The sequence below is a fragment of the Centruroides vittatus genome, unplaced genomic scaffold, assembly GCF_030686945.1.
Source record: "Centruroides vittatus isolate TY-2023 unplaced genomic scaffold, ASM3068694v2 contig_884, whole genome shotgun sequence".
Classification (NCBI taxonomy): Eukaryota; Metazoa; Arthropoda; class Arachnida; order Scorpiones; family Buthidae; genus Centruroides; species Centruroides vittatus.
The window spans coordinates 2084188-2110432 of record NW_027122576.1 but is presented as its reverse complement, the minus strand read 5'-3'; the positions used below and the strand labels follow the sequence as shown (position 1 = coordinate 2110432).

Below are 26245 nucleotides of genomic sequence, written 5' to 3'. Positions count from 1 at the left end.
ATATTCAATTAAATATTTTCTCCGAAATTTTATTAATATTATTATGTTAAGTAGATAAGAATTAAATAATAACTAATAAAATTTAATATTTTTTGTACGATTTTATTTAATTAGAATTAGTTGTAATAATGGCGCATCGATCGATGGATAGTATGCGGAGTCGAGACTGATGACCACGTTAAGTTAGATTTTCGGCGATTATGCAAGATGGAAGAAGAGAAGAGTCGCAATGGGCCGAAAGTGTACGAAAACATGAACGGTTTCGATGACAAAACACCATTTCTTATAGGAGTTGCCGGAGGGACGGCTTCTGGAAAGGTATATTAATGCGACCATTTATTTATGTAATAATTCACGTAAATATGCCGTGATTTATATTATTAAGATGTACCGTACACGCTTTGCCGTCCGTCTTCTCGTGTTTAAGTTAATGGCACGTTAAAATCAATAGATTATTCTCTCATTCAGCCATTCAACTCTTTGTTTCGAAGAATTGTTGCCTTATCAGGATTTAATGTGTAACGTTCCAAAATAGACTTGGCTCAGCAAATGTTATTTTCATTTAAATATCGTTAGTTCTATGCGGCTGGCACACTATCAGTCTTTTTAGGAAATGAATGGTTATAGTAGAAATTCAGAAACTAAACAGCTACTTTTCTCTCTATTTCTTTTGCTTTCTCGTCATCTTTTGAATGTAAATATGGCTTAATATTCTTCCAAAATTATGTATTATCCAAAAAAAATTGATTGAATGATACTGTTTGTCTCCACACTTTTCTACGTTTAAAGTACAGTATGATATTTATAAATTAAAAATGCAGTACTCCGGTTGAGGCACGAGCGTGGCTCTAAACGAGGTGGTTGGGAAATTGGCGGAGTTGTAGATTGTCCCCTTAGTGTGAAGAAGTCGAGAGGAACCGACGGTCTACGTGCGATCCATTGTGAGATATAGCCCTTGGAATTGGCCTATCTGGAATCTTGAAGATCCTTAAAAATGGGGTAAAATTTAAATGTGAAAAATCTGGAACTTTTTCTCAAAACAATGTCAAAAATCAACTATTTTCCACTTTACTACATATGACTAAAAGCTCGTAAAACACAGATGCAATTGCACGGACTACTTCCGGGGTGCAATCGGAGTCACGCTGTATACTTCAAGTTTTATAAGCTGATTTTAGAGGGGCTATGTCTGGTGAAGGGTTACATGTAGATCATCAGTTCATTTTGACCTTTTTATTCCTATGGGCATGGTTTACAGCTCTGAAAAGGTCCCAATTGCCTCATTTAGCTCTGAATGAGGCAATTGGGACTTTTTCAGAACTGCATTTGTACCCATGTGGCAATGATAGATTTTGTTGTTTTTGCTACTATAAAAATATAATGGTAAAGCCTTTCTAACGTTGTCTTTAAAAATAGTCGAAACTAGAATATGGCATAGAACAATCCCTTTTTAAAGAGAAAACTTAAAGCATCAAGTTGAAAATTTTTGTTTCTACAATAAAATTATCAACTTTATGCTTTTTTAAATTTTCTCATTAAAAAGAGATTGCTTTTAATTTATAAATGTGAAACTAATTCAAATTTTAAATAATTAAAACTTATGGAATGGAGTGAAGTTTCTCATCAAAATATTGTTAAAGAAATGTTTATTTCTCCAGTTTTTTTTAAACATAAAATAATTCTACTTTTTGATTTTTTTTTTAAATTCAGACAATATTCCAAGTGTAAACTTTTTCTCTGGATCTCCAAAAAGCAGAGAACTGTAAATGCAAACTGCTATATGTATAAAAATCTTAAAAAAAACAAATATATTTTTGTCATTTATAAATAACGAAAAGAAAATTATAGTAATATGACGTACCAAAATAAATCTTTCATGAATTAATCTATTAATAGATTAGTAGAATTACTATAGTAGCAGAATTAGTAGAGTATATTAATAGCTGAGAAAGCATTAGTCTATTATTTTTTAGTTGCGTGTAATATGTTTTTGAATTTTTGTAATCAAGTGGACCATGCAGTACCAGATGTTAATTCTGATTATTGTAATAGATATTATTTTCCTTATGTGAATCATAAAATAAAAATTTCTAAACAATCTTAGAAAAATGTTGACTGATCTTTACAAAATCCATTATTTTTTATGGGTTGATAGGATATATTTTAAAGATTGTTTTTTTTCATTGGCAACTGCATACATCAATGTACCACCAAAAGAACAATAAATTACAAACCTGATATAAAAGTGCAATAAAGATAAAAGTTATAATAAAGTAGCATAATATTTTGTCAGATTTTAGAGACTGACTGTGCAAACTTTGTTCAGATTGATCAAATGGGTTAGGAGTTTGGGGATGAGGGATGAAAACAGAGAGGAGGAGTATTCTATGAAAATCGGGTAAACCAAGTCTATGTATAATTATTTCAGATGTTGTATATGGTAAGTTGTTTCATTTATTGAAAAATGAGTTCTATACATTTGTGCAGTTAGTATATTGAATTGTGTTCGATAAGTAGATAACCATATGGATATGCAGTAACCTAAAATAAAGTATGGGTGGAAAGTAACTAGGCACTGAGAAATTTTTATAATAGTTTATATACATGTATTTCATATCAGTCAGTTAAATTGAGTTTTATAATTCCTGCATCAGTGATGTAGGCAGAGACTGAGAGATGCCACTTGCACACTGACAAAAAAGATGGCTAACTGCTTGTCTGTTCAGGACAAAGTGTAAATTGCTGCACACTGTGGTGTGGAAATCAGTGGTTGCTGTGTAGAATGGTGGCATGCGGTAAAGGGATGTAATGCCACGGTCTGTCTGGAAACGATCAAGAATTGTCATTCAAAGATAATGACCACGGGTTTAGTTGCTGATGCAGAAAAAAATGGCAGGACATCCACATTGATTTCTGGTTGTTTGAGGAAGTTGGTGGATGGTCCCAGTGCCTACATTGAATTTTAAGGTATGCGTCCATATTTCCATTTAATAAGGTACATGTTAAGCAATTTTCATCATTTTTGCATTAGAAACATAGAAATTATAGCAAATTTTTCAATGTCTAGTTATTTTCCACCCATTGTGTAGATTGAAAATTGGCAAAATAAAATATCAAAGGGCTTGACAAGATGAAACAAATCTGTAGTGTCTCCACATGATTCTTCTGTGTGTAAACTTTTTATTAATTTATCTATGTACAGTTTAAAAGTTAATTTTTTTAAAGTATGATTAAATGAAAATATACAAAAATAATTTTAAAACAATATTAACTAAAGTAACTTCAAAAATTTAACATTGAATTGTTTTATCCTTATTTTATAATTTTAATATCAATTCTTAATTATTAAAGACCATGATGTGTTTTATTAACTATTTAAACTAGTTCCATTAGCTAATTATACAAGAATGAATTAATGCTGCTACTGTATTATTTTTATTCAATAACAAGTTACGTAACCATCAGAAATATTTTTTATAATAATGAAAGTAGTGTTTGAAGACTGACTTACAAAAAATATTTGCTGTTACATAAATTTGATGGCTAAGTAAACATTCAATGATCGTGAATGTCAAGGTTTACCGGTTACTACAGTGACTACTGGTATATCTTTACCTCTAAAGTAGAAATAAGAGTACAAAATCACATTATGGTTGAATTTCTCTTCAACTGTATCAATTATATTGTATCAAAATCATAAATTTATTGCTGGAAATGCATATTCATAATGAAAACTGATTTAAGTTTTTCAATATATTGGCTTATCATTCTTTTTGACAAATGTCCAGAAAAATCATTTCTTTGGCTTTAGTCCAATTTCTTTTGAATTAAAATGAATAAGAAAATTTGTTTTTAAATGTAGTGACCAATGATGAAATACGATGCTATCATCATAATTCAGGAAAGAAAATATATATGATAGAGAAAATTTTAAAATCTAAGTGAAGAAAATATATAAGCAAACCTTCTTTAAGAAAGTGTAATTCTTTTTCTAGAGGGAAAGACTTTTATGATGGAATTTTTGGAAATTTATCAAAAAATGAAGATGATTATGAAATTTTAAAAATATGCATAATCAGAAAGAAGAAAAATATGCCAAACATAAACAATGATAATGCAAATGGAGTTAAATTTGATAAAATTTAGATAGTATAATTAATAATGTGCTTATCCAAATTAGAAAAATTGAGATGGAGTCCCTTTTTTGGAAAATTGTGAATTTACTAAATTATTAAATCTCTTAATATAGCTTACCTATAAAGATAAATTTTTTTTTAACTGAAGAAGAATGCAAAGTCATTCTTCAGTTAAAGTATTTGTGGAAATATTTACTTTTACAAAATTAGGTTTTAAGACAAGACTATTTTTTAGCCAGAACGAAGAATCTGTCCTGATTTTTAAACCAGAATTTATCTTTAGATTACTTCTTGACCTTTTAAAGAATCTTTATTTAATTTATAGGATTGCCATTCTTTCACTGTATTTGTTATATAAACTTTTAAAACTGATATTTCATTCCTTATTGGGGAAAATGCATCAAAGATAAATATATTTTTTAATAGGAATAATTTTTGTAAAGATAATGTAAAAAATTTTAGCTAATAATTAAGCTGTTATCAACAAAAGTAGATGTTTTTATTGTAGTTAAAGTTCACTCTTTAGTTAAAAGTATATATGATAATGAAATCATAGTCCATAAAATATTAACATTTCTTTATATACTGGTATTTTTCTATCTTTCATTTAATACAATTGTAAAATGCTGTTTCAGAAATTTACTAAAATTGTGTATGGATCAGCTAGATCACACATTAAGTAAGATACCAGCCTATCTCTGAGATTCAGGTCAAAATCTGATCCAGAATTTTGTGATTTTTCATGGTTGATTTTAAGCAAGGGTCAATCCTCACATCTCATCCATACTAGCTAAATTTGCTGTAGTTCAGGCTCATCTATAATAGGAATAATTGAGAATGTTTATGTAGCTAACGGCGTGCTAATTTTTCACTCGACAAATTAAGTGGTCAGATTATTTCAGCAAAAATACTTACTACTGATATATAATTTGTAAATACATTCAATATTTGAAGAAGTGATATTAAGAAACTGAACATTGAACTCTCATTTATACAGATTGCATAATATATATAGATTTATATAGTGTGTAATCTGTATCTATAATAATTCAGATTAAATCATACATAATACATAAAGAAAAATCAATGTTTCTCATTTAATTCGTAAATTTTTCTTTCAATTGAAATATTACTTTCGGAGTATGAAATTGTAGAAAAGTGATTAAGTTCAAACTATGAAAAACATGATACACTGTTATACTATTTTCTAATATTTATATTAACTGTAATCTTTTTGAAATTAAAAAAATCTATTTGCATATTTGATTTGTAAGTTTTTAACTACTAAACACACTACAAAAATATGTCCAATATATAGTGACTCACAAACGTCATCAGACCTGATTTTTATTGCAAAGTAAAAAATTAGTTATACATAGTAGTAAATATTTCAATAACTTGTTGCCTTTTCTTTCCAATGCAGCTTTCATTCTGTTTGGGTTTGATTTTTACTACTTTTTCTGTGATATTCACCTCAGTTTTTGACTACTCATGTTCAAGAGTGCTTCTCAATTCAGTTTTGTTACTAATATTGTTTCTGAACCTTTTTATTTAATTCATTTCATGAATGATTACATTTCGGATGGGAGACTGCTAGTGTCAATCCCTTTTGGATAATTGTACAGAAATCTTTATCAAACTTTATAAGACTTGTGCTTCAAATCATTATTCTGATAAAACTTGGAGGTATCTTGATAGTTTTTCTGGCAAAGTCTTTAGATTTTGTTCTAAAATATTGAAATATCCTTCTTAATTTATATTACCATCAATAAACACAAGTCTTTCAACTCTAGATGCTTCCATACAGGTTGAAACCATAACACTTCTCCATGTTTTACTGTTGGCACAAGATTTTCCTTATTCAGTTCAGTTTTGTCTCCTCCACATCATGATTGACCATTAGCACCAAAAATGTTAAATTTGCTTTTGTCTGCAAATATCACAGGCTTCCAGTACTGATAATTTTTATCCAGCATAGTTTTTTGCAAACTGATAGCAAGCTTTCCTTTCATTACCATAAAATTTTCTCCTGGCCACTCTACATTTATATCTATTTTCCTGTAGGATACTGTTTCTAGGTGAACATGAACTCTATTATAATTTTCCAACTCCACTGCAAGTTTTGCTGCACTTTTTTTTATCGTAGGATTATTTCTTATCTTTTAGATTATCCGAGTTTATCTTGTACCGTAACAAGCAGGGCATCCATATCATTTATTTGCATTTCTGTGTTTATCTTTGTATCTTTTTATAACATTGTGTACTGTTGAGATTCTTTTCATACTACTAATATCTCAAAGTATCACCCCATGTCCAGTGATTTCTAACTTCTATCACTGATTTTCTAATATCAAATGCAGTTTTCCTACAAATTTCCTGTTTTTTGTCAAATGCCAGCAGAATGTGAGAAATAAAATTCACAGCCATTATACCACTACAGACTACTACAGAATTATGGATAAATCTTATAAATATCACAATAATGCAATCTTTAAGTTATCTGACGAGTTTTGTGGCATGTATTTTATACAATGATACCATGAGTTTTGCTTTTATTGACAACATAATTGGAAAATTGACACACAATGATATGTAGTTGATTTAATTGCAGTAAAGGAAATAACAAAGTTTTGTTTATTATTACTTTTATTTCAAAATTACTAATATCAATTAGTTTAATTAGAAGTGTCCAATAACTTTTGAGTTACTGTAAATTCAGTAAATAAATGACAAGGATTTTGATGAAGTTTAATATAGAAAAAATATACTCGATTTCATTTTTAGAGAGTAAAGGTAAAATAACTATCAATCTTTTCCTTTAATCAAAATTCTGTTAATGGAAGATATATTTATTTGCTTTGATCCACGAAGTAATTGATCTATAGACCTAGTTTCTTAATTAATCTTGTTTCCATTGCGATTTCTCCACACACTATATCTTAGATTTACAATAGACCCGAATAATTGTCATGAAATTTGTGTACAAATTGCTAACTGAAGGTAAAAATTTATTTTGTACATAAAAGCAATGCTAGCTATTATTTGGTATGATTGTACTGTATCAGTGCAAACAAACCAAACAACATGCATATAGTACATTTTTTAAAAAATGTGCTAAATGTTAACAAACAAAATTCACATCTCGGACGTTGCCGGTGTCGAGAAAGGCATCGCAGCATCTTGCCAATATCTACTGTGTCAGAAAGCCGAAACATGCTTTATGAAATCATTAACAGTAGTCAATCGACTTTAATATATAGAAATATCAGAGAAATTTCTAAAAATTATATAGTAGTTTATGCTGGTTTATAAAATGCTGGAACTTTATCATACAACTTCCGGTACTCTTGTTTTTCACAAATACAAAAAGTTTCTGCTTCTTAGGCAGTTTATTAAAATATAAATACTGTGTTTTGTTTTTTACATTTAATATATCTTTTTTCTATTTAGTTAATAAATATTTTTTTTGCATGTTTTGTTTGCTTTATGCTTAAATCTGCATTTTGTATGTATTAATTAAACATAATATAATATTAAAAAATATTATTATTTTGATTGAAAACTTGTATTGAACTTATGTAGTCTCAGAAATTCCCAGGATTGAAAAAATAGTCTTGAGTCATGGAAATAGAAAAATAGCTGAGACTTAACCTTACTCGCAATACATTGCACTCTGTCACTGAATATAACATATGTGCTTTTAATTTCTCATTCATCAAAATTGCAATTAGGTTGAACTTTATAAAATCTTCAACATTTGAAATAATAACTCCATCTTTTGTCATCTTAAATTTAAATATCTGACTCAAAAAACATTTGAATTTTAGTTCACCACAATGATTGATAATTTTATAAGAATTTTATTTCTGTTTAATTTCTTTTTGCTTTTGTGCTATCGATATATACGAAGCATGCAATGCCATAATGTAAATGCCAAAAACAAACTTTTCAAGAGAGATAATAAACACTTTTCTAGTGAATGAATTCATTTCAATTTTACAATTTTCAATAAAATTGTAAAAACCCACTAGGATACAAATTTGCTATAATATCAAAATGATGTAAATATAAGCTGTAATGTTTTAAACAGTATGTTACTTGCACTTTGGTGCTTTAAATGTTATGACTTCTTATAAATTTAACTTCAAAATACAGTCACTTATAGCACCACTATTGCTACAATATATATATATATTTTTTTTATCGGAAAACATTGCATTTAGAATTCAATTCTTCAATAAAATAAATTTAGAGAAAAATGGCATTGCACACTACATGTATATTTGTATCAAACATAAAGTTATTCCCTGAAAGTTAACACTTAAAGCTTAAATTTTTATTTTTACATAATGACACTAAACAGATCCATAGTTTTCTCATCTTTATCATCTATTCTTTTTTATTTAATTTCTGTTTACTATTTTGAAATTAATTTTTTGTCATAATTTTTGTCTCCATTTTTTTAAAAATGTGTTTTGGATTTGGCCTATATATTGCTACAAGTAATTTTGAGTAGAATACTTTAATGGGATTCTAAATAGAGAAAAAAGACAGAAACCAAAGATAAATATACAGTAAGACCCCGCTTAACGCTGCCTCGCTTAACGCTGATTTGATATAACGTGGTCTGCTGGGAGCCTAAAAAAAAGGCTCAAAATTTATGCCGATTTAAATTATCGTAGCATTTCATTGATTCGTATATAATACGATTACTTATGAATGCGAACCAATCAGAAAAAGGTGTACTTTCTTCAAATCTGTTTGTTTGGTGGAATTTTGGAAAAAATCTAACATCATGGATGCCATAGCCAATATTGGCTTGGCTTGGCAAGGATTAACTGATAAATGCACGAACGAAGTGTGGAAGAAGTTATGGCTGAAGGTATCCAAAAATTCCCAATGAGAAGAGCCTATCGCTGTATCGTTAGGTTGACCAAACTCAACCTAATCGATACAGCGGGACTAGAAGAGGTAGACGAGCAGGTTTCTGGCGAGAGTCTTACTAACAACAACCTTCAAGAAGTGGCAAGAGTCTTACAACAACCTTCAAGAAGGAATTCATTTAGAACTGGAAAATAGAGATTCTGAAAATGAAGAACCCAAAAAATTTCTCTACAGATTTCCTTAGTAAAAGTTTGGTAACAATAACCAAAATCGTTGATCAAATTGTAGCGAATGATCCAGATTTTAAAAGGAGTGCAAAAGCAAAACGAGGTGTTTTGGATGCGATCTTCTGATACTGACATTTGCTTAAGGAAAGAAAAAAGAGACAAGTGAAACTTCACGACTTTATGGCAAAAAAACAAGAATTTCAGAAGAGCCAGGACCTTTGTCACAAAAAATGAACTTTACATTTCTGTGTGCATATGTTTGTGTTATTTAACATATATTATTATACAAATTAATATAAAAATAACTTTAATTTTAAGTCAAATTTATCTATTTTTAGTTGCGTGTTTCCCTATCCCTATTTACTCTGTTAAAATGACTTTGTTTAATGCTGTTTTGTTTAGCGCTTTGTCGTCTAGGAATGCATCCCCTGCATTAAGCGGGATCTTACTGTATCTCTGCACACAAAGCTAGAACTAATTTAAAATCGTAGGCACAAAAAACCTTTCACACACTGTTTCTAGCAAACAAATTAATGAGCACAAACGTTTTCGGCCATTTTAAAAGACCTTCTTCAGGTGCACTGAGGACTGTTCCTCAGTGCACCTGAAGAAGGTCTTTTAAAATGGCCGAAAACGTTTGTGCTCATTAATTTGTTTGCTAGAAACAGTGTGTGAAAAGTTTTTTGTGCCTACGATCTTACTGTATATTATTTTTGTACTGTTTTTGGTATATTCATGTTAAAAAAGGGAATCCATGCAAATCTTATAAATTAATCATTTTTTTTAAAATAATCATTTCTTTGTTTTTGCCTGTTCTTTGACCTAAAATTGGTTCAGATTAAGTTGAGTTTGAATTATTGAAAGTACATATTCAGAAGTTTTAATATGAAATAAATTTTTTTAGATTTGATCGTATTGTAAAGGTATCATTGAATGTTGTTTGTTTATCTGGTTTGTTTACCAAATCTTTTGATGAGGAAGAGTTTAATTTTAGAATATTTTTTGGTTAAACATTTCTATATATAGTGATTAAAAAAAAGGGCTTTGCAACTTTAAAAGCATATATAATTTTAATGAGAAGACATATAGAATCAGCTAAAACATTATATTGATTTATAGTAAAATACAAAATTTTACTTCATGGTCATTTTGGTTTAATGCAAGCACCATTGGTGATATGGCTGACATCCCATCCGAATTCAGTTTCTGGCCAAATTTAAAGCAGAATTTATGTTGTTACTTTAGTAACTATGATGGTGATTTGGGTTTTCAAGCTTTGAGATTTATAAAGGTAAAGTAAACACTACATGTTTATCGAAACCTCAGAAAAAAAATCAAGAGGTGGCATGGCCACCTCATTTCCCAGATTTGAAATCAGTCCTGTTCTACCAATTATCTGGCTTATCCAATTATGGCAATTATCCAACTTATCTGGCAAGTGTTTGTCGAGGAAATCGGGACATGTGTATGGTGGTAGAATGATGCACCATCTTGCTGAAAGTGCATGTATCTTCGTGTCATTGTCATTTAATTGTGGAATGAGAGAATTTTCCAGTATATCCAGATATACGATACCACAGATGATTTCTTCATAGAAAAAAGAGACTGTATACTTTATCTGTGCTAAAGAGCATAAAACACATCTGCTTTTGGACTGTCAAAAACATGTTTCACAGTTGCTTGTGGATTTTCATCCTACAGTTGAGTGTTTACATTACCACAGAAATGAAATGTTAACTCACCACTGAAGATAACATTGTGCAGAAATGTCTCATCTTCCTCAATCTGATCCAACATTTCTGCATTAGGTGAGATAAATTTGATGTGTTTTGCTGTAAATTAATATCTCAACCAATTCTGTAAGTCTAATTACAATTCTACTCGCTTTCAAAGATGTAAAGTTCATCTTTGAATCACCCTGTAGTTTCAAGAGGTATACTTCTGACTTTTTATTTAAAATAAGTCAGTTTTCTCTTGCTTTAGGATGTCATTTTTGTAATTTCTTTCTTATTAAATTAGTGATTAGTTTTATAGTTTACATTTGTAGTTTAAAATAAAAATACAGTTAATATTTATAAGAGTTAGAATATTTAATGTCTGTCTATACAAATGTTGCTAAATATATATCTTTGTTGCTTATTTTAGATAGATGGATAATGTACACATTATAATGTATATTTAGATGTTAAATTTATGACTTATGTTGCAATTATCTAGCCAGATGTTCTATCCTATACATTTAAATATAAGGATAAATAGTTGTATAAATAACTGCATACAAGAATATTAACATACAACTGAAATAAGTTGATTATTATTTTCTATTGTTTATTAAAAATATCAACAGACCAGTACTGTAATTTCAGTTCAAAAATGTCGTGTAATAAATTCTTATTGTTTCAGTTACAGTATGATGTAATAGTTTGTGTCATCCTGGATAACCAAACAGTTATCAGAAAATATTAAAACAAATAAGTAAATTGACACCAGACTGATGTCTACTGTCAGTGGAAGTGATCGACATTCTTTAGTATTAGATGATTTATTTTTAATAGTTCTACTTTTTAAGCAATTACTTGGTAGAATCATTTTCTGTAGCTTTTTTTTTATTTTCTTTTTTTGTAAATTTTATTTGTTTGTGTTTACAAGTATTTATACTTCCAGCTTATGGTGCTGATCTGTCATTGGCATTTTTCCAAACTGTTGGGGGGGGGGGTTTAATGTGCACTAAATGTTAGAATTTGGTTTACACTGAAATTACATCTTATCTGAAATCTTGAATTCTTTGATAATCCATGTTTAAATTATTAACAAAAGTATTTAAACATGTACAATAGTTTACTTTTCATTTTCTATCTGAGAAATGTTAGAAAAATTGTAATGCAATAACAACTTCTTCTAGTAACACTGGAGTGCTTAACACAGAGACACAGTCTAAAAACCTTTCACAGTGTTGTATAGAGAACCAATGGACGATAACTTTTACTTTTAGTTCTCTACCTGAAGAAGGCCTCGGTGGAGGCCGAAAACGTTCGTTGGTTCTCCATACAACACTGTGAAAGGTTTTTAGACTGTGTCTGTGTTAGAAAAATTTTATAGAAATTTGAAATTACTCATTTTTATATAAAATAATCCAAGTTAGTGTTGTTATATTCCATATTCTATTAATACTTTTATATTTTGCTGTCTTTCTAATGTATATCTTTATTTTTATGTGACAATTAGATAATTTTTCTCTTAATAATATAATGTTAAAATATGATTTTAATTAAAAATGTAAGATTTAATGTTATTTGCATAAACATGGACATAAAATGCCCTCTTAATGAATATAATAAAATAAAATATATACTGATAATTCAAAATATATACTAGAAATAATAAATGCACGGAAATAACATTTATATAATCCAGTTTTATATATCCAGGAGGTCCTTAGTGAAGATGGGCAAGTGATAAGAATGAGAGTCAATATTATTTTCTTTTAAAACAACCGTTTTATTTGGTTCCAAATAAAAAACAAAATGTTTTATTTTGTTTGGAATCAAATAAAATTGCTTGTTTTAAAGCTGGTATCTTAAGGATTGGTGAACAATTGAGAAAAAGGTAAAAATGAATTTGGTTATTTATCAAGAATGGATGGAAAAAGGTTTTTCCTGTCCTTCTTTTCCCCGAGAATCACATTTCAGGACTTTTTATACACCTTCAGGAGATACTTTTAGAATGATATAAAAAACAAATTGTCTTGGATTACATACAGGAAAATTAAGCTAAAATCATTTTGTGCTGACTTCGTTAGATAATACAAGGATTGAAAAAAAATTACTGTCAGCAATATCAAACATGCAAGAATTCACACACATTTAATTCATTTATTCGGATAACTTTGGAATTTGCCTATACTGATAACTGTCTTTTGATAGGAGACATTATTAGAGAGCTTCAAGTCAGACCAATTAGGCTGACTTGAAGATCCATTATAATTCTTTGATTACTGGTAATAGTAATTAATCTATCTATTATGTTTTGCAGAACTGTCTTTAACAACAGTTAGCTTATAATTGAAATAAGAAATGTTAGTTTAATCTATTGTACTGTAGTGAATAATGATTAAAATAATTAATGTTTAAAGTATTGTGACTAACAATAACCAATAATTCCATATTATCACATATTTTTTTACACTTAGTCTAGATCAAATAGACACACATACATGCGAGCTTATTATACCAGTGATTCACACCAGTCATATGTTGAGACTAGGGTTTTTCATTTCCCAGTCTTTTGTCTGTCCCTGGATTCTGGGATAAAAGTGAACTGTTTTCCAGGATCCCGGGATAGAATTAATTATTTTCAAGATATACAAAATATCTTGAAATCAAATGATATAGCCTAATTATTTTTTATTTTTTAAAGTAATTTAATATGTTTGCAACCTCCAAAATCATATTAATAATGCTGTGTATGATATACAGTATATTAAAAATTATCTTTAATTATGTAGAAATTTTCACAAATAGAAAAAATTTATTAAAGTTTGCTGGAAACTACATACAACAACAAAAATAAAAGTGTTTGAATTTCTGTCGGATGAATAAGTAAATTTTTTTACAAATAGAAGACAAAGTCTCTCCAAAATTTTTTAGACAATCGCCATTTATTCCGGAAATTCAAACATATTCTTAAAATTTGTCACCAGAGGGATGTCTCGGCATAATCTACATTAAACAGTGCTAATTCTCAGTGGATAAAAAGGCGCTGGAACCCCGAACTGACAAGGATGAATTAAAAAGACGACGTAAGATTTACCATACCAATTTTAAAGAAATTTTTTAATTTTATTGATTTTTCTGTGTTTTTTAAGGAACTTTTTAAAGAGTAGGCAGTTGCGTAGCCTAGAAAGGAAGATCCAGCTGTCTATAATTTTGTTCTAGAACACTAGAGAAAATAAATGGTAATCGTCTAAAAAATTTTGGAGCGACTTTGTCATATATTTGTAAAAAAAAAATAAAAAATGCTTTGAATTGAGTTGAAAATTTAAAAAAATAAACTTAAAAAGTAATTTTTGTGAGTTTAAATAAAACATAATACAAAATATTATTGTAAATTTTTATAATAAGATTTTAAAAAGCAAAGATGGTCAATACTTTGATCACTCAATCTGACTCTTATTTTAGTAATGAAAAGTCCTGCTACCAAGAATGTTCTTTCCGATTCAATTGATATGAGTGGAATGCATTTAAGAGAAACAGATGTTATGTGTTTTTTCACCTGCAGCCTGGAAGATTTCTAGTTTGTTTTTGAGATTGTAATACTACTTTCGTTCTCTAGTATTCTTGATTTGTCTGCCTCCTTTGGCAATGTTGCAATGCCTATGTCCGATAGCAAATTGTCGTCACCAAGTTCCTGGTGACACATTCGATGTCTCATCTTGAAAGGGAAGTGACTCCACAGAGGGATAAAATCATATCCTTTACAATTTTAACAATCGTGGGAAAAATTATAGCAAGTTTTAATTTCAAAAATTAAATTTTCACTCCCAAATTTTTTTTTGTCAAGTTTGGGCTCTCACAAACTGCAGTACAGTAGAGCGTCGAAAAGTGGAACCAATTGGAGACTGGGGTCCTTCCAGTTAATGATTTGTTCCAGTTTCCGACTTTGTACGAAAAAATACATTAACCTGTCCGATGTTCAAATTTTTCTCCATTGCATATCGCTTCCTGTTGAATTTTTCTCCGTTGCGTGTCGCTTCGTGTTGAATTTTCGTCGATTTTAAGCCTAACGAAAATTTTTATAATAATCATCGAGGCTATCGTATCGTTAAAAATTATTTCTGCATTTTGTACAAACAAAATAAATATATTAAAGAATATAAAAAACATGAAAATTATACTTTAGAAGTAAATTTAGTATCAAAAACATTCGATTCAGCACGACACAGTCCGACTGAAAATCGTTCCACTTTCCGGCCATTCCACTTATCGACGCTCTACTGTATAAACATAATTTAACCAATTCCAATTGCTTTTAGTAGATTATTTAGAAAACTAATACTTTTGGGCTATATGCTTATTATTGGGAGCAGGGCTATGAAGTTGGAATCAGAAGCAAATTCATTTCTACATAAGTTGGATTGAGTCAATAAAAATGGACAGACTCAACTCCTATTTTTTTTTTATTGAGCTGCAATTTTAAAATTGCAAACCTATAAATTTCCAATGGTGTCTTTCTGTCTGTTCTTTCTTAAACTTGAGAATGGAGTTAGATAGATGGAAGTTGAGACCAGATTTGGAAAGCGTAGGGGCGGGGTACCCCAATTAACTATATATAAACTTCCAGTATAGAGTGGAAGTCACAGTTTTAATTCAAAAATTTTCTCCAGAATAGAGTTAGATGACAGGCAAGACACTACTAAAATCAAGAGCACATATTTTAAATTAAATAAATTAAAAATATGGTCGAAAATTGTAGTCCGGCATTGTGACAATGTCACAATAAAAAATTACTCATTTACTGTATATTAAGCTCCTAACAGGAATGTTAACCTCCTATCTTGCATTACAGAAGCTTCCTGTAATGCAGGATCTTATTTTACAACAATTGTTACTTCACAATCTTCCTTTGTGTATCAATAACTGCTGTTAATTTTCATTCCAGAAATTTGTCTTTGAATAGTTTATTATAACCACAGATTGACAAAACATTTTCTGTGTGTTTGAAGATGATAGTGATGCTAATGAAAAACTGAAAAAAGAAAGATAATTCAATTTTGATAGAAATCCCGATGATTGACTTGATAGTGAAAAAATGCCATTCTGTATTAATATAGTCAAAATATATTTTAAGTTATTTAGAAGCAGGATTTGACCCTTCTAAAATTTTGATTTGGAGTCTGGTGCTGATCTACTGACTTTACAGCCCTAGTTGGGAGTCAATTAAAGAAATGAAATGTAAATCCAATTCAAATTTGCTTTTCAAGACCTTCCTTGTCCTTAGTGCAGTTTTTTGATTATTAAGTGTCTTTTTTTAATCCTTTTGTACTGAATTTGCAGTTATCACAACACATACAAAAGATATTAAATTTTATTCGACTGTTTATATGTAACTGAGTTGCCAAAACACTTTCAGAAGCAGTTGTTCTCCTGAACTAGAAATTCTCTGCCTTTTGAGATAACACCTTATGCATTATCTTTGCAGAAGTGCATTTATGACCAATAATAAAAATCCCAAGTTTGCTTATATGGCAGTTTTTAGAAAATGTCTGCTCTCCAACATTAGTGTTTTCTTTGAATTCACTGTTACTAGCTTTACAAGAATTTTAAATGGAAGCTTTAAATTTCTGATTAGGAGAAAAATAATAATTCATGATTTAAAGTTTTTTTATGAGATTTTGTTTTGTAGATGTGATAGATTTCCTGCTCTGGTGTAAGAAAGCCAGCTTTAAAGTTCTTATAAATCTTAAGTCATATGCCAAAATCACATTCTCTAGACTAGGGATGTCCAATCTGCGGCCCACTGCACCCTACATTTTTTTAGATACATTTTCATTTATTTTGGTAAAGTATGTTGTAAAAATTATTCTCGTTTCACTGGATACACTTTGATGTCGTAATTGGTGCTAGAAGATTGTTTTATCTAGAAAACTTATGCATGTGGGGTAGTACATACTGTTGAGAACAATTCTTTTTGTGCATGAAAAACATCTGCTGAAAAAAATACGTTGAGTGATTTCCATTTAACTAACATTCTTACAATTAAGACTAGTACCATAAAAGCAGATATTGACAATATTATAAAAGGAATACGATGCCAAAAATTGCATTTAATTTATTTTTATTTTGTATGATTACAATTTCTTTTTTGCTGTCAATAAATAATACAGTACTTTTTGTAAATATATATATATTTGTTATTAAAATTTTATATTTGCATTTTCAACTTTTTAAAAAAAATATATTTATATAACTTAACTTTGTGGCCCACTGAATATACATAAATTTCTAATTTGGCCCATTAGGAAAAAAGGTTGGACAACCCTGCTCTAGACTCTCTCTCTCCTCAACCAATAGTTGGTGGGCAAATATGGATGTATGCAGTCTTATAGCCTCTCTCTTCACTTAGCTAGTTGTTTTATCTGTTGATAAGGCCTTTTCTGTATTTTTTTCCTCTATCTTGCCTTCCAGTAAAACATTCATCCACTGCAAGTGTCGAATTAGGTGGCCAATCATGTCATTTTTTCTTTCTTCTATTATTCTCAAAATCTCTCTTCTCTGTTGCCTCTCCCAAAACATCCTCGTTCCTTTTTCTCTCCATCTATGACACTCGCATCATTCTTTGCCAGCACGGCATCTCAAAAGCCTCCAGTTTTCTTTTCTCCACTGTTTGGAGTGTCCGTGTCTCTGAACTGTACAATGCTATCTCCAGACAAAATTCTTAATGAATTGCTTCCTAATATCAATTAATATATTTTTTGATGTTAACATCTGTCGTTTTATATAGAATGCCTGTTTTGCTTGGGCTATTCTCGCTGTAACATCTCTTCTGCTCCTTCCACCTGAGGTAATTGTGGAAGTTGTATAGATTGAACCCTATGGAACTTTGGGACTTTGAGTATATATGTTAACTCAGGACCAAGACAAGTTCAAGATACCCTACTTTTTGACCGGAGATGAAAAATAAGAAAGTTATCATATTTATGATTTCTTGCCTTTCTGTTTAAGTTATGGCAACACAACACTTGGGTGATCTGCATAGGAATGGATGCCTTCCAGGAGGTCTTTTAAGGGAAACTGGCCCCTATTTACGTATTAGACGTGGAGAAAACCTGGAAAACTCCACGTGACCAGCCCATCCGAGCGAGGCGCAAACCCATGACCGAACTTCCAGTGTTCAGGGTATGAAGACTACTTGGCCACTGGTGGGCACTCTTGCCTTTCGTGATGCATTCTATGCTATTTTAGAGTTTTCCACTAGGTGGCACTGCTTGTAGTTCAGTATATGTTTCCTTTTTTTCTTCTTTTGTTCAAGAATTAGAGATGCTAAACACTGGGTGGCCTGTCGGCAGCTCCCCACTGGGAGGAGTCTGTCGGGAACACAGTCAAACGCCACCTAGTGGAAAACTCTAAAACGACATAGAATGCATTGTGTAAGGCAAGAAATCATAAATATGATAACTTTCTTATTTTTTGTCTCCGGTCCAAAAGTAGGGTATCGTTGAACTCTTCTCGGTCCCGAGTTAACATACATACTCGGTCCCGAAATTCCATAGCGTGCAATGTATACAACAGCCGTAATTATGGTTCCTAGGTATACATGAACTCGTTGACTATTTCTATTTTTTCTTCCTTCGTCCTTTTTTTGAACATCTCATGATCTTTTTTTTTTTTCGTATTTATTCTCATCCCACATCATCTTTTAAATCTAGACTACAAGGAATTAATTTTTTCAATAGATGATGATAAGTATTATTTAAAAAATTATATATTACATGTACTATTAATCTGTAGTTAGCCAAACATTATTAAACTTATTGCTGTGACGAGAACAAAGAATGAATAAATAGTTAAAAATGTTGACAGTTTTACTATAGATTATTTTTATTTATCAGTTTCTGCATATCAAAATCAGTCTTTCTTAACTGTCAAGTCATCTAAAATGTAAGATTGGCAAGTACTTAAATAAATGAAAATGGATACAAGATGTGGGAGAAATTTTTTGACTTTCTTTTTATTTTTAAGAAAATGAATTTACTATTATTATAAAAAAAATTAATATTTCGAAAGAGTTGATGTTTTTATTATGAATTATTCTTTATAGGAAGAAAAACATTTTAGAATTTTATTTGTAAATCCTTGTGAAATCCGCAAATCTTAACTGAAGATGCTCAGAGAAAATGTTTTATAAATAAGCTGTTGGTAACTTTAACAGTGTTGAAGGACTTATTACATGTAAATGTAAAGTCAAAATAATTTAACATTTTCATTAGAATATTACTTCTGTGTTTAATTTTATTTCTTGTGAAAAAATCTTTTTTTTTTTTTCCTCCTTGGAATTATTTACTTAAATTTTCCTAAAACTTTGATTAATGAAATTAATTTAATAATCTCTATCAATCATTGATGATAATTCTCTCCTGTATATATTTTAACATTTGTAGTCGTAAACATTCATTCAAGGACACGTCTGTTATTCTTCAATCTTTTCAATGAACAATTTTATGTAATCACATTTGTATTAAGTCATTTGAGTAATAAAAGTTAAACAATTGTAATATAGACTTGAGTATATTTAGCTATTTAACTAAATTGTAAAGTACTTCTAAATGTTATGCGTGTTGTGATAAAATGAAACTAAATTGAGATATTAAACATTTTACTGTTATGTGAGAATCGGGATTTAGTAAATTAATTAGTATAAGAAAATACATTATTTTTCTACATGTTTCCAAAAAAGGGAAGATACAGTCTCACTTTTTTGATAGAGAAGGAAATCCATTTTCTTTCCCACAGGACCTTATCCTCAAATTTTGAAGACAATCTGTCTTTTTTCCCGTCTGCACATCATCGCACGTCCTCGTGGATCATTTTATGCTATTGGTCGAAATTTGGGGATAAAAAGGCAATTTCCTCCGATCGGAGCAGTTCCTGTGGAGTCCGAAGAGACAACAGAAGAAGGGTGCTTGCCATAGGAGTCTCTTGCCCACATATTAAACTTGTGCACTATAAGTTCCCGGCAAGATTCTCATCTTCCTCGCTGAACTTTCACCACCGTTGCCCTGTCTCCTCCTGGTCGCCTAGAAGCCGACCAGAAGACTATGCTCCAACCAACAGTTGAGGTAGTATGTATAATTTAAATACATACAAACTCTCTCTCTCTCACTTAAGAATTAGCCGCATACTCTCTGCTTAATAGTATATCCAGATATTAAGGTGTAATTATAGTTAAGTTTGACCATGATAACCTATATTAGATTCAGACTAATGTATATTGTGGATCTCTTTTGTTTAGTAAACTTTATTTGTTGTATTTACTTGTTGAGTTCAGACTACTCACCGCTATAACTCGGACCTACCTGCAACTCTCCTCACTTGTTATTGTGATAGCCCTCCATTTTAGAAACTATACTTAAACGCGTAATAGGGCACATTTCATTCCCTATCTGGTCAGTCTTGACAGTCGAATGAATTGAGAGATTTTATATATTTTAAGCCATCCTACGACTCCATGGACAGGATTTACTATCCTGTAGCTGATTAAGAGGTAGACGTTTACTTTATCTACCCCCAGCTTTCACAGTTATTATGACCGGAAGAAATTTTTAAAAAAATTATATTATTTTTATACAGTCGACCGTATGTCAGAAGATCGTGGAGAAACTCGGGCAAGATTCTATAGATCAACACCATCGAAGAGTGGTGTGTATCAGTCAGGACAGCTTTTATAACGAATTAACGGACGAAGACAAAGCTTTGGCATTTAAAGGGATGTACAACTTCGATCATCCTGGTAACCACCCGCTTAAAAATAATTGTTAAAATGAAAGTATACATTTAACAATAGCCATAATATTAAAAAAACTATTTGTAATTTAGATGCATTTGACAATGATCTGATCTACAAGACGCTGAAGGACATTTTAAATGAAAAGATTGTTCAAGTGCCAGTTTATGACTTTATCTCCAATTCGAGGCAAGTTAAAACATTGCCAGTATTTTAATTAATCTTAATATGTACGATATATTAAAATTAACAATTTAAAAACAAAATGGTTTTATTTCTTAAGCTAGCAAATGCTTATTTCTTAATTTAAGAGTATTCAATAATTACTATGTTGTCCTTCATTAGATTTTTTTTCAATGGTACTAGGAAGAAAGACGAATTCATCACGATCTATCCGGCAGATGTTGTGCTGTTCGAAGGGATCCTTATATTTTATTTCCAGAAGATTAGAGACCTTTTCCATATGAAACTTTTTGTTGATACTGATCCAGATACTAGGCTTTCCAGAAGAGGTAATTACAGAATTTTGCTTTAACTATGAATGATATCTCGATTTTCTAATATCTTAAATGTAATACTGGGTTTTTTGAGCTAATTAGGTCAAATCACGGAACCTAATTGTTACTTTTAGACTAACAAGTAAGCCTTCATTCTGTATCAAGACTAATGATTAAAATTGGGTAACTAAATAGGTTAATTGCTGCATTTCGGCACTGCAGCTGTTAATCTGTGTGATTATATCATTTAATATAGTTAGATTTGTGTCCGACCTTCACTTCAAGACCTAATAATCTACGTGCACGAGTCCCATTCTAGGTAAATTAGTTGTTATCTTAAGAAAATTCAATCTTCCTTTAGGTCAAATTCTACAATTTAGCTTAATTCTAGTCCAAAAATAATTCAGTTTGTAGATCTTTGGCTATTTCAGTTTAATTTTATAATTTTCTTTTAGTCTTAAGAGATACAAGAGAGAGGGGGAGGGAACTGGAACAGATTCTAAATCAATATACTAAGTTTGTCAAACCAGCATTTGAAGAATTCTGCTTGCCAGTAAGTAAATGGCATTTTGCATTTTTACGGTTTCTCGACTTAATTTGCTTAATTGCAGTTTTTCCGTCAAGTTTACTTTAATGTGATATTTTCAGTCTAAGAAATATGCCGACGTTATCATTCCACGAGGTGCGGATAATGAAGGTATGATCTCATTTTATAAACGTTTCTCTTCTAACTTGTTTTGTCATTGTAGTTGTCTCGTAATGCGAGTTTCTGCTTACCTGGAATTCCTGCCGTTATTTGTTTTTGCATTTAATATTTATATTGCTTATAATAGATTAATAGTTAACAGCTGCTAGAAAAATTCCTCATGTCCCTTCTTTGAAACTCTGTTGCAGTTGCTATTGACCTTATAGTGAAGAACATCCAGGAACTGTTACGTCACTCCCACAACGGACTGCCGTGTTGTCACCAGTGTAACTCGGATGCGCTTGTTAACACGCCGTCTCGCTAGTGCTCCATCCAGTCCTGCATGTCCCAGAATGTTTTTCTCCTATTTTTTATACTAAGTGCACTTGACGTTTGCTTTCAATGTGTTTTTCACCTGCTAGTAATTCTTTGGGTGTTAGCCTGTCAGAGCAAGTAAATATTGTTTTTGTTTGTTTATTTTTAGAAAGACAATCCCATTATCTTTCTTTCTGTGATATATAATTTACTATTGTATTACCCGTTGGTTTTTAGTGTTTTTTATATGTGCATATTTCGTAATGTTAATGTTAAAAAAAAAACTGGCAGAAATTCCAGGTCGTCGGGCAAGACAGTCTGTGATGCACATTTTTTATTTTAAACCCACTTAGCCAAAGACTGGCTTAATTACTCCAGAAATTCAATGATTCTTTACACAAATGCAGTGAAATGTGGTTTAGATATTGGTATGCAAGTGCCTTATATTAAAGATCCTTATACTTGTACATAAAGAATTATGTATAAGTGTAGATTTATTTGTGGAAAATCAGTTGAAATCATGTACTTTTTGTGATTTTGCTAAATAAAATCAATTGCCGTCAAATATAAAAAATAGTTTTTATTTTAACATACGTCCACATGCATATTCATTAATTACAAAACAAAGTTTAAGTGTGTTTTAAAATAAGGATCATTGAATTTTTATTAGTAACATATGTACAATAAATTTTCTAAATGAATTCAGTTAACGTCATTGACAAGAATAGTTTCTGTAACTTAATAGTAAGTATTAATGATTTGCTTATTGTTTTAGCATCTCACATATTATGCGTAAGAATTGCCTTTACTCACTTTCTAATTGTTTTTTCAGTTGCTATAGACTTGATCGTTCAGACGATTCAGGACCTGCTCCGTTGTCCGAACAAGACCGTCAACAATTTTCGCCGCGAAAAGAGAGTCAGACACTTCTCGGATTCCCAAACGAGCACTCGTCCACATTGACCGCACGTTATTTATTTTTTAATAGAATTAGAATTACTATATCCGAGATATTTTCAATTTCAATATATTTTAGATATACTTTTCAAATCTGTTTCGATTTTATGGTATGGCGACATCATCGCAGACGCAGGAGTCTCTTAAATTTTTGTATTTATAACAATGGTTATCAAACAAATGATTTGATAAGTATGAAATAAAATTATTCTGCATTTATTTACGGCAAACTCGTTCTCATTCTTTTAAATTTTGGACTGCTAAAAATGAAAAAAATGTATATACAACGATAAAGATAAGATTTAGCAAATTGCACTTCAGACTGTGTCTACGATTTCTTTGACGTAAGACTTTCCGACTTTTTCCAACAACGAAGGTAAATAACAACAATATAAGTACGTAATTATATCTGAAAATACAAAAATTTAAGTAAAATGAATAGGCAAATGCACTTATTTCTATTTCAAATTTTCTTACCTTCGAAATCCTTATTTTGATAACCTGGTACTTTTAGTTTAAAGTGTAACCATTTTTGTTTCAAATGTGCATATGATGCAACACTGCAAGGGAAAAATGATTAGTTTTCTTTCCTTTAAGCATGCTATTTAGAAAAGAGAAACGCCTACTTGTCAAATTCATAGGTCAGCTCATCCCAGTCGATGTCTTTCTCGTTATCTGTCGATAGTCAATAAAGACTGAAATAACAAGAATATAATGTTATTTAACATTTGTAATATGTTACATTAAGTTTCATATAATTTTAAATTTGACTATAAAGCTCAAACTCAGTCTTCCAAACACTGGGGAGAAATCATCACTTCGTTACAAACCTTTGAAAGCATTTGTGATAAACTGTAATTTCACAAAGCACACCAGTAACAGGTTCCTAACAAAGTGATGGTTTAAATTTGACAATAACCAAAATGCTTTTGAAAATTTTAGATTCATTATAAGCTTATTTTATACATTAGCATTTTTCCTAAAAATTTTCTAGTCAATACATGTCATAATACACTTAGCATATTGCATAGGGCCAGCTCTTGATTCCATGGTAAATGTTTCATTGCAGACATACTTAGGGAGTGGTATAAACTCTTCGACTGGATTGCAGAAACTGGTTTTAGATCTCAACAGCAGTTTAAAAACTTGTCAAGATCACGGATCCCAAAAAACTGCATTCCCCGAATAAATTTCTTTGATGAGGATCAGAAATTGGTTGTTTGATCTTTATGGCAGGAAGTCAGTCTAAGAGAAAGCCATGATCTAAACCAGCCACCGGGCAGGTTCAGACCACGGTTTTCTCTATGATCTTGTTTTGAAAATGAAAATTGCTATTTTGTTTCCTCAGTAATGTTTTTGATTAGTCGTTATCAAAAACATTGATAATGACTAATCAAAAACACTAATAACACTAACAAGGATATTATTTATGTGACAGAGAAATGATAATCATATGGATAACAACATAAAAGAAAATGAGAGATTAAATACTTTAGAATGTTTTTCTGATCAAGAGTCTTAAATTCAATATGCATTTTCCAAATCTGGATTTGTGCATATTTTGAAGGAGAAAACAGCTGTTCCACAGTTAGCAATAATCAACTTTATTAATTGTTTCAATTAAAATGATGATAAAATAATCAAAAGTTAGACTAAGCACTTGTTTTCTTGTGAGAATCTTTAATGCTAATCATAAACAGTAAAATTAAAATAATTATTTTTTAACTCTTGTTGCAGAATAATTGTACTAGTACATTAACTGGGAGAGCGAGACAAATCTGAGAGCTTTGTTTTACTTTTCTTTGATAAAGCCAGTTGAGTTTAGATGGTTAAACTAACCAAACAACAAATAATTTAGCAAAGGAAAGACCACCAAATAGAACATAGAAAATAATAATATTTTATAGAGGACCTCTTCTGTTCCAAAAACAACCTAAAATCATCACTGGATAAATGATCATTTTTTATTAGTTCATGCTTCCTCTGAATTATGTCTTACCTTTGTGCAAAATTTGAATAAAATAAATCAAAAATAAAACAAGCTGACTATTAATTTAGTTTAGACAAGATTGACAAATTAATTCAGTGAAAATGTATTATTATTCTTTTTTGTCCTCATTATTTGTGTGACATAATGAAACAATTCACGCAACTGGGTTAACAGCAGTAAACACAGTAGCCAAATTTTCTCAGGAGTTTGTTCAGACTGTTTCAAAGACAATTATAACAGAATAAACACAACATAGTTTGGATAAATATTTATTTAGTGATTAATCTGAAATGGAATAAGACAGCCAAAAATTATGAATATACAGTATTAATAAAAGATTTATTTGGTATCAACATTTATCATCCAATTGTGGTCTATCAAATAAGGGAGATTTAATTTAGTTGTCTGCAATTTTCAAACATATATGGTCTGAAAGAGTCAGGCTAGTATAACTGGGAATGCATTTGTATAACAATATGCAAAAGTAACAGATTGTTCCCACTCTAGAATAAATTACACATGTTCCCCCACTTATGAATGGGTTAGGTTCCCAAGATTTTGTTGAAAGTCAAAAACTAACCTAGAAAGTACATTTGTACACAGAATAACCATTTATTATTAGGTTTGATCCTTCAATGTACTTAATACAATACGTTATACTCATTTACTGCTTAGTAGCAGATGTTTCAAACAGTTTTTTCACATAATGCACTTAGTTTTATAATGTCCAGTTTAATTTCCATGGTAATAGAGCAACACTTCTTGCATTGCTACTATGTTTTGGATGTATTTTGAAGTATTAATTGTAAAAGTTGATAAAAGTTGCAAATGGCAATATGGAGTTTTCTGGGATTTCTTCATGTGTCTAACACCTAATAGGGGCCAGTTTCCCATAGAAAATCCTCTGGTGGCATTCCTCATTGGCAGATCGTCCAAGTATTGCATTGCCTTCGTAATAGTGAAAAATGCTGTTACTCCAACTTTACCAACGTAGACACCAGATCACAAGTGGTAATTAAACTTCAGAATTCACATACAACAGAAATAATTCCACA

The 26245-nt window shown here is 30.4% G+C and overlaps 2 protein-coding genes across 8 annotated transcripts in view; one reads left to right on the top strand and one right to left on the bottom strand.

Moving 5' to 3' along the window:
* Positions 1 to 139: 139 nt before the first annotated feature.
* On the top strand, positions 140 to 23430 carry Uck (Uridine-cytidine kinase). 7 transcript variants are annotated; one of them, XR_010882078.1, is made up of 8 exons: positions 141 to 318; positions 20593 to 20752; positions 20839 to 20935; positions 21092 to 21258; positions 21699 to 21796; positions 21892 to 21940; positions 22138 to 22381; positions 23076 to 23250. XR_010882078.1 is itself a non-coding variant. In XM_067280500.1 (7 exons), exons 1-7 carry the CDS (start codon positions 208 to 210, stop codon positions 23204 to 23206), a joined length of 813 nt encoding a protein of 270 aa, XP_067136601.1. In that variant the 5' UTR covers positions 141 to 207; the 3' UTR covers positions 23207 to 23430. The 7 variants fall into 7 exon arrangements, 6 of the variants coding, with proteins under 6 accessions (XP_067136606.1, XP_067136601.1, XP_067136602.1 ...); XM_067280500.1 differs by lacking the exon at positions 22138 to 22381 and having other exon boundaries at positions 23076 to 23430; XM_067280501.1 differs by lacking the exon at positions 23076 to 23250 and having other exon boundaries at positions 22138 to 22817.
* LOC136983690 (cyclin-D-binding Myb-like transcription factor 1) overlaps positions 23401 to 26245 on the bottom strand; it is a 27249-nt gene continuing 24404 nt past the window's right edge. The window contains exons 9-11 of the mRNA XM_067280499.1: positions 23827 to 23895; positions 23678 to 23760; positions 23401 to 23609 (exon numbers count right to left, since the gene is read on the bottom strand). Coding sequence (XP_067136600.1) covers positions 23886 to 23895 — 10 coding nt within the window. The 3' untranslated portion in view covers positions 23401 to 23609; positions 23678 to 23760; positions 23827 to 23885. The remainder of the gene's footprint in view (positions 23610 to 23677; positions 23761 to 23826; positions 23896 to 26245) is intronic.

Coding starts and splice junctions, on each gene's coding strand:
- Uck (XM_067280500.1), top strand. CDS start 208: ATGGAAGAAGAGAAGAGTCGCAATGGGCCGAAAGTGTACGAAAACATG. Junction 319..20,592: donor GAGGGACGGCTTCTGGAAAG/GTATATTAATGC, acceptor ATTTTTATACAG/TCGACCGTATGTCAGAAGAT. Junction 21,797..21,891: donor TTGAAGAATTCTGCTTGCCA/GTAAGTAAATGG, acceptor TGATATTTTCAG/TCTAAGAAATATGCCGACGT.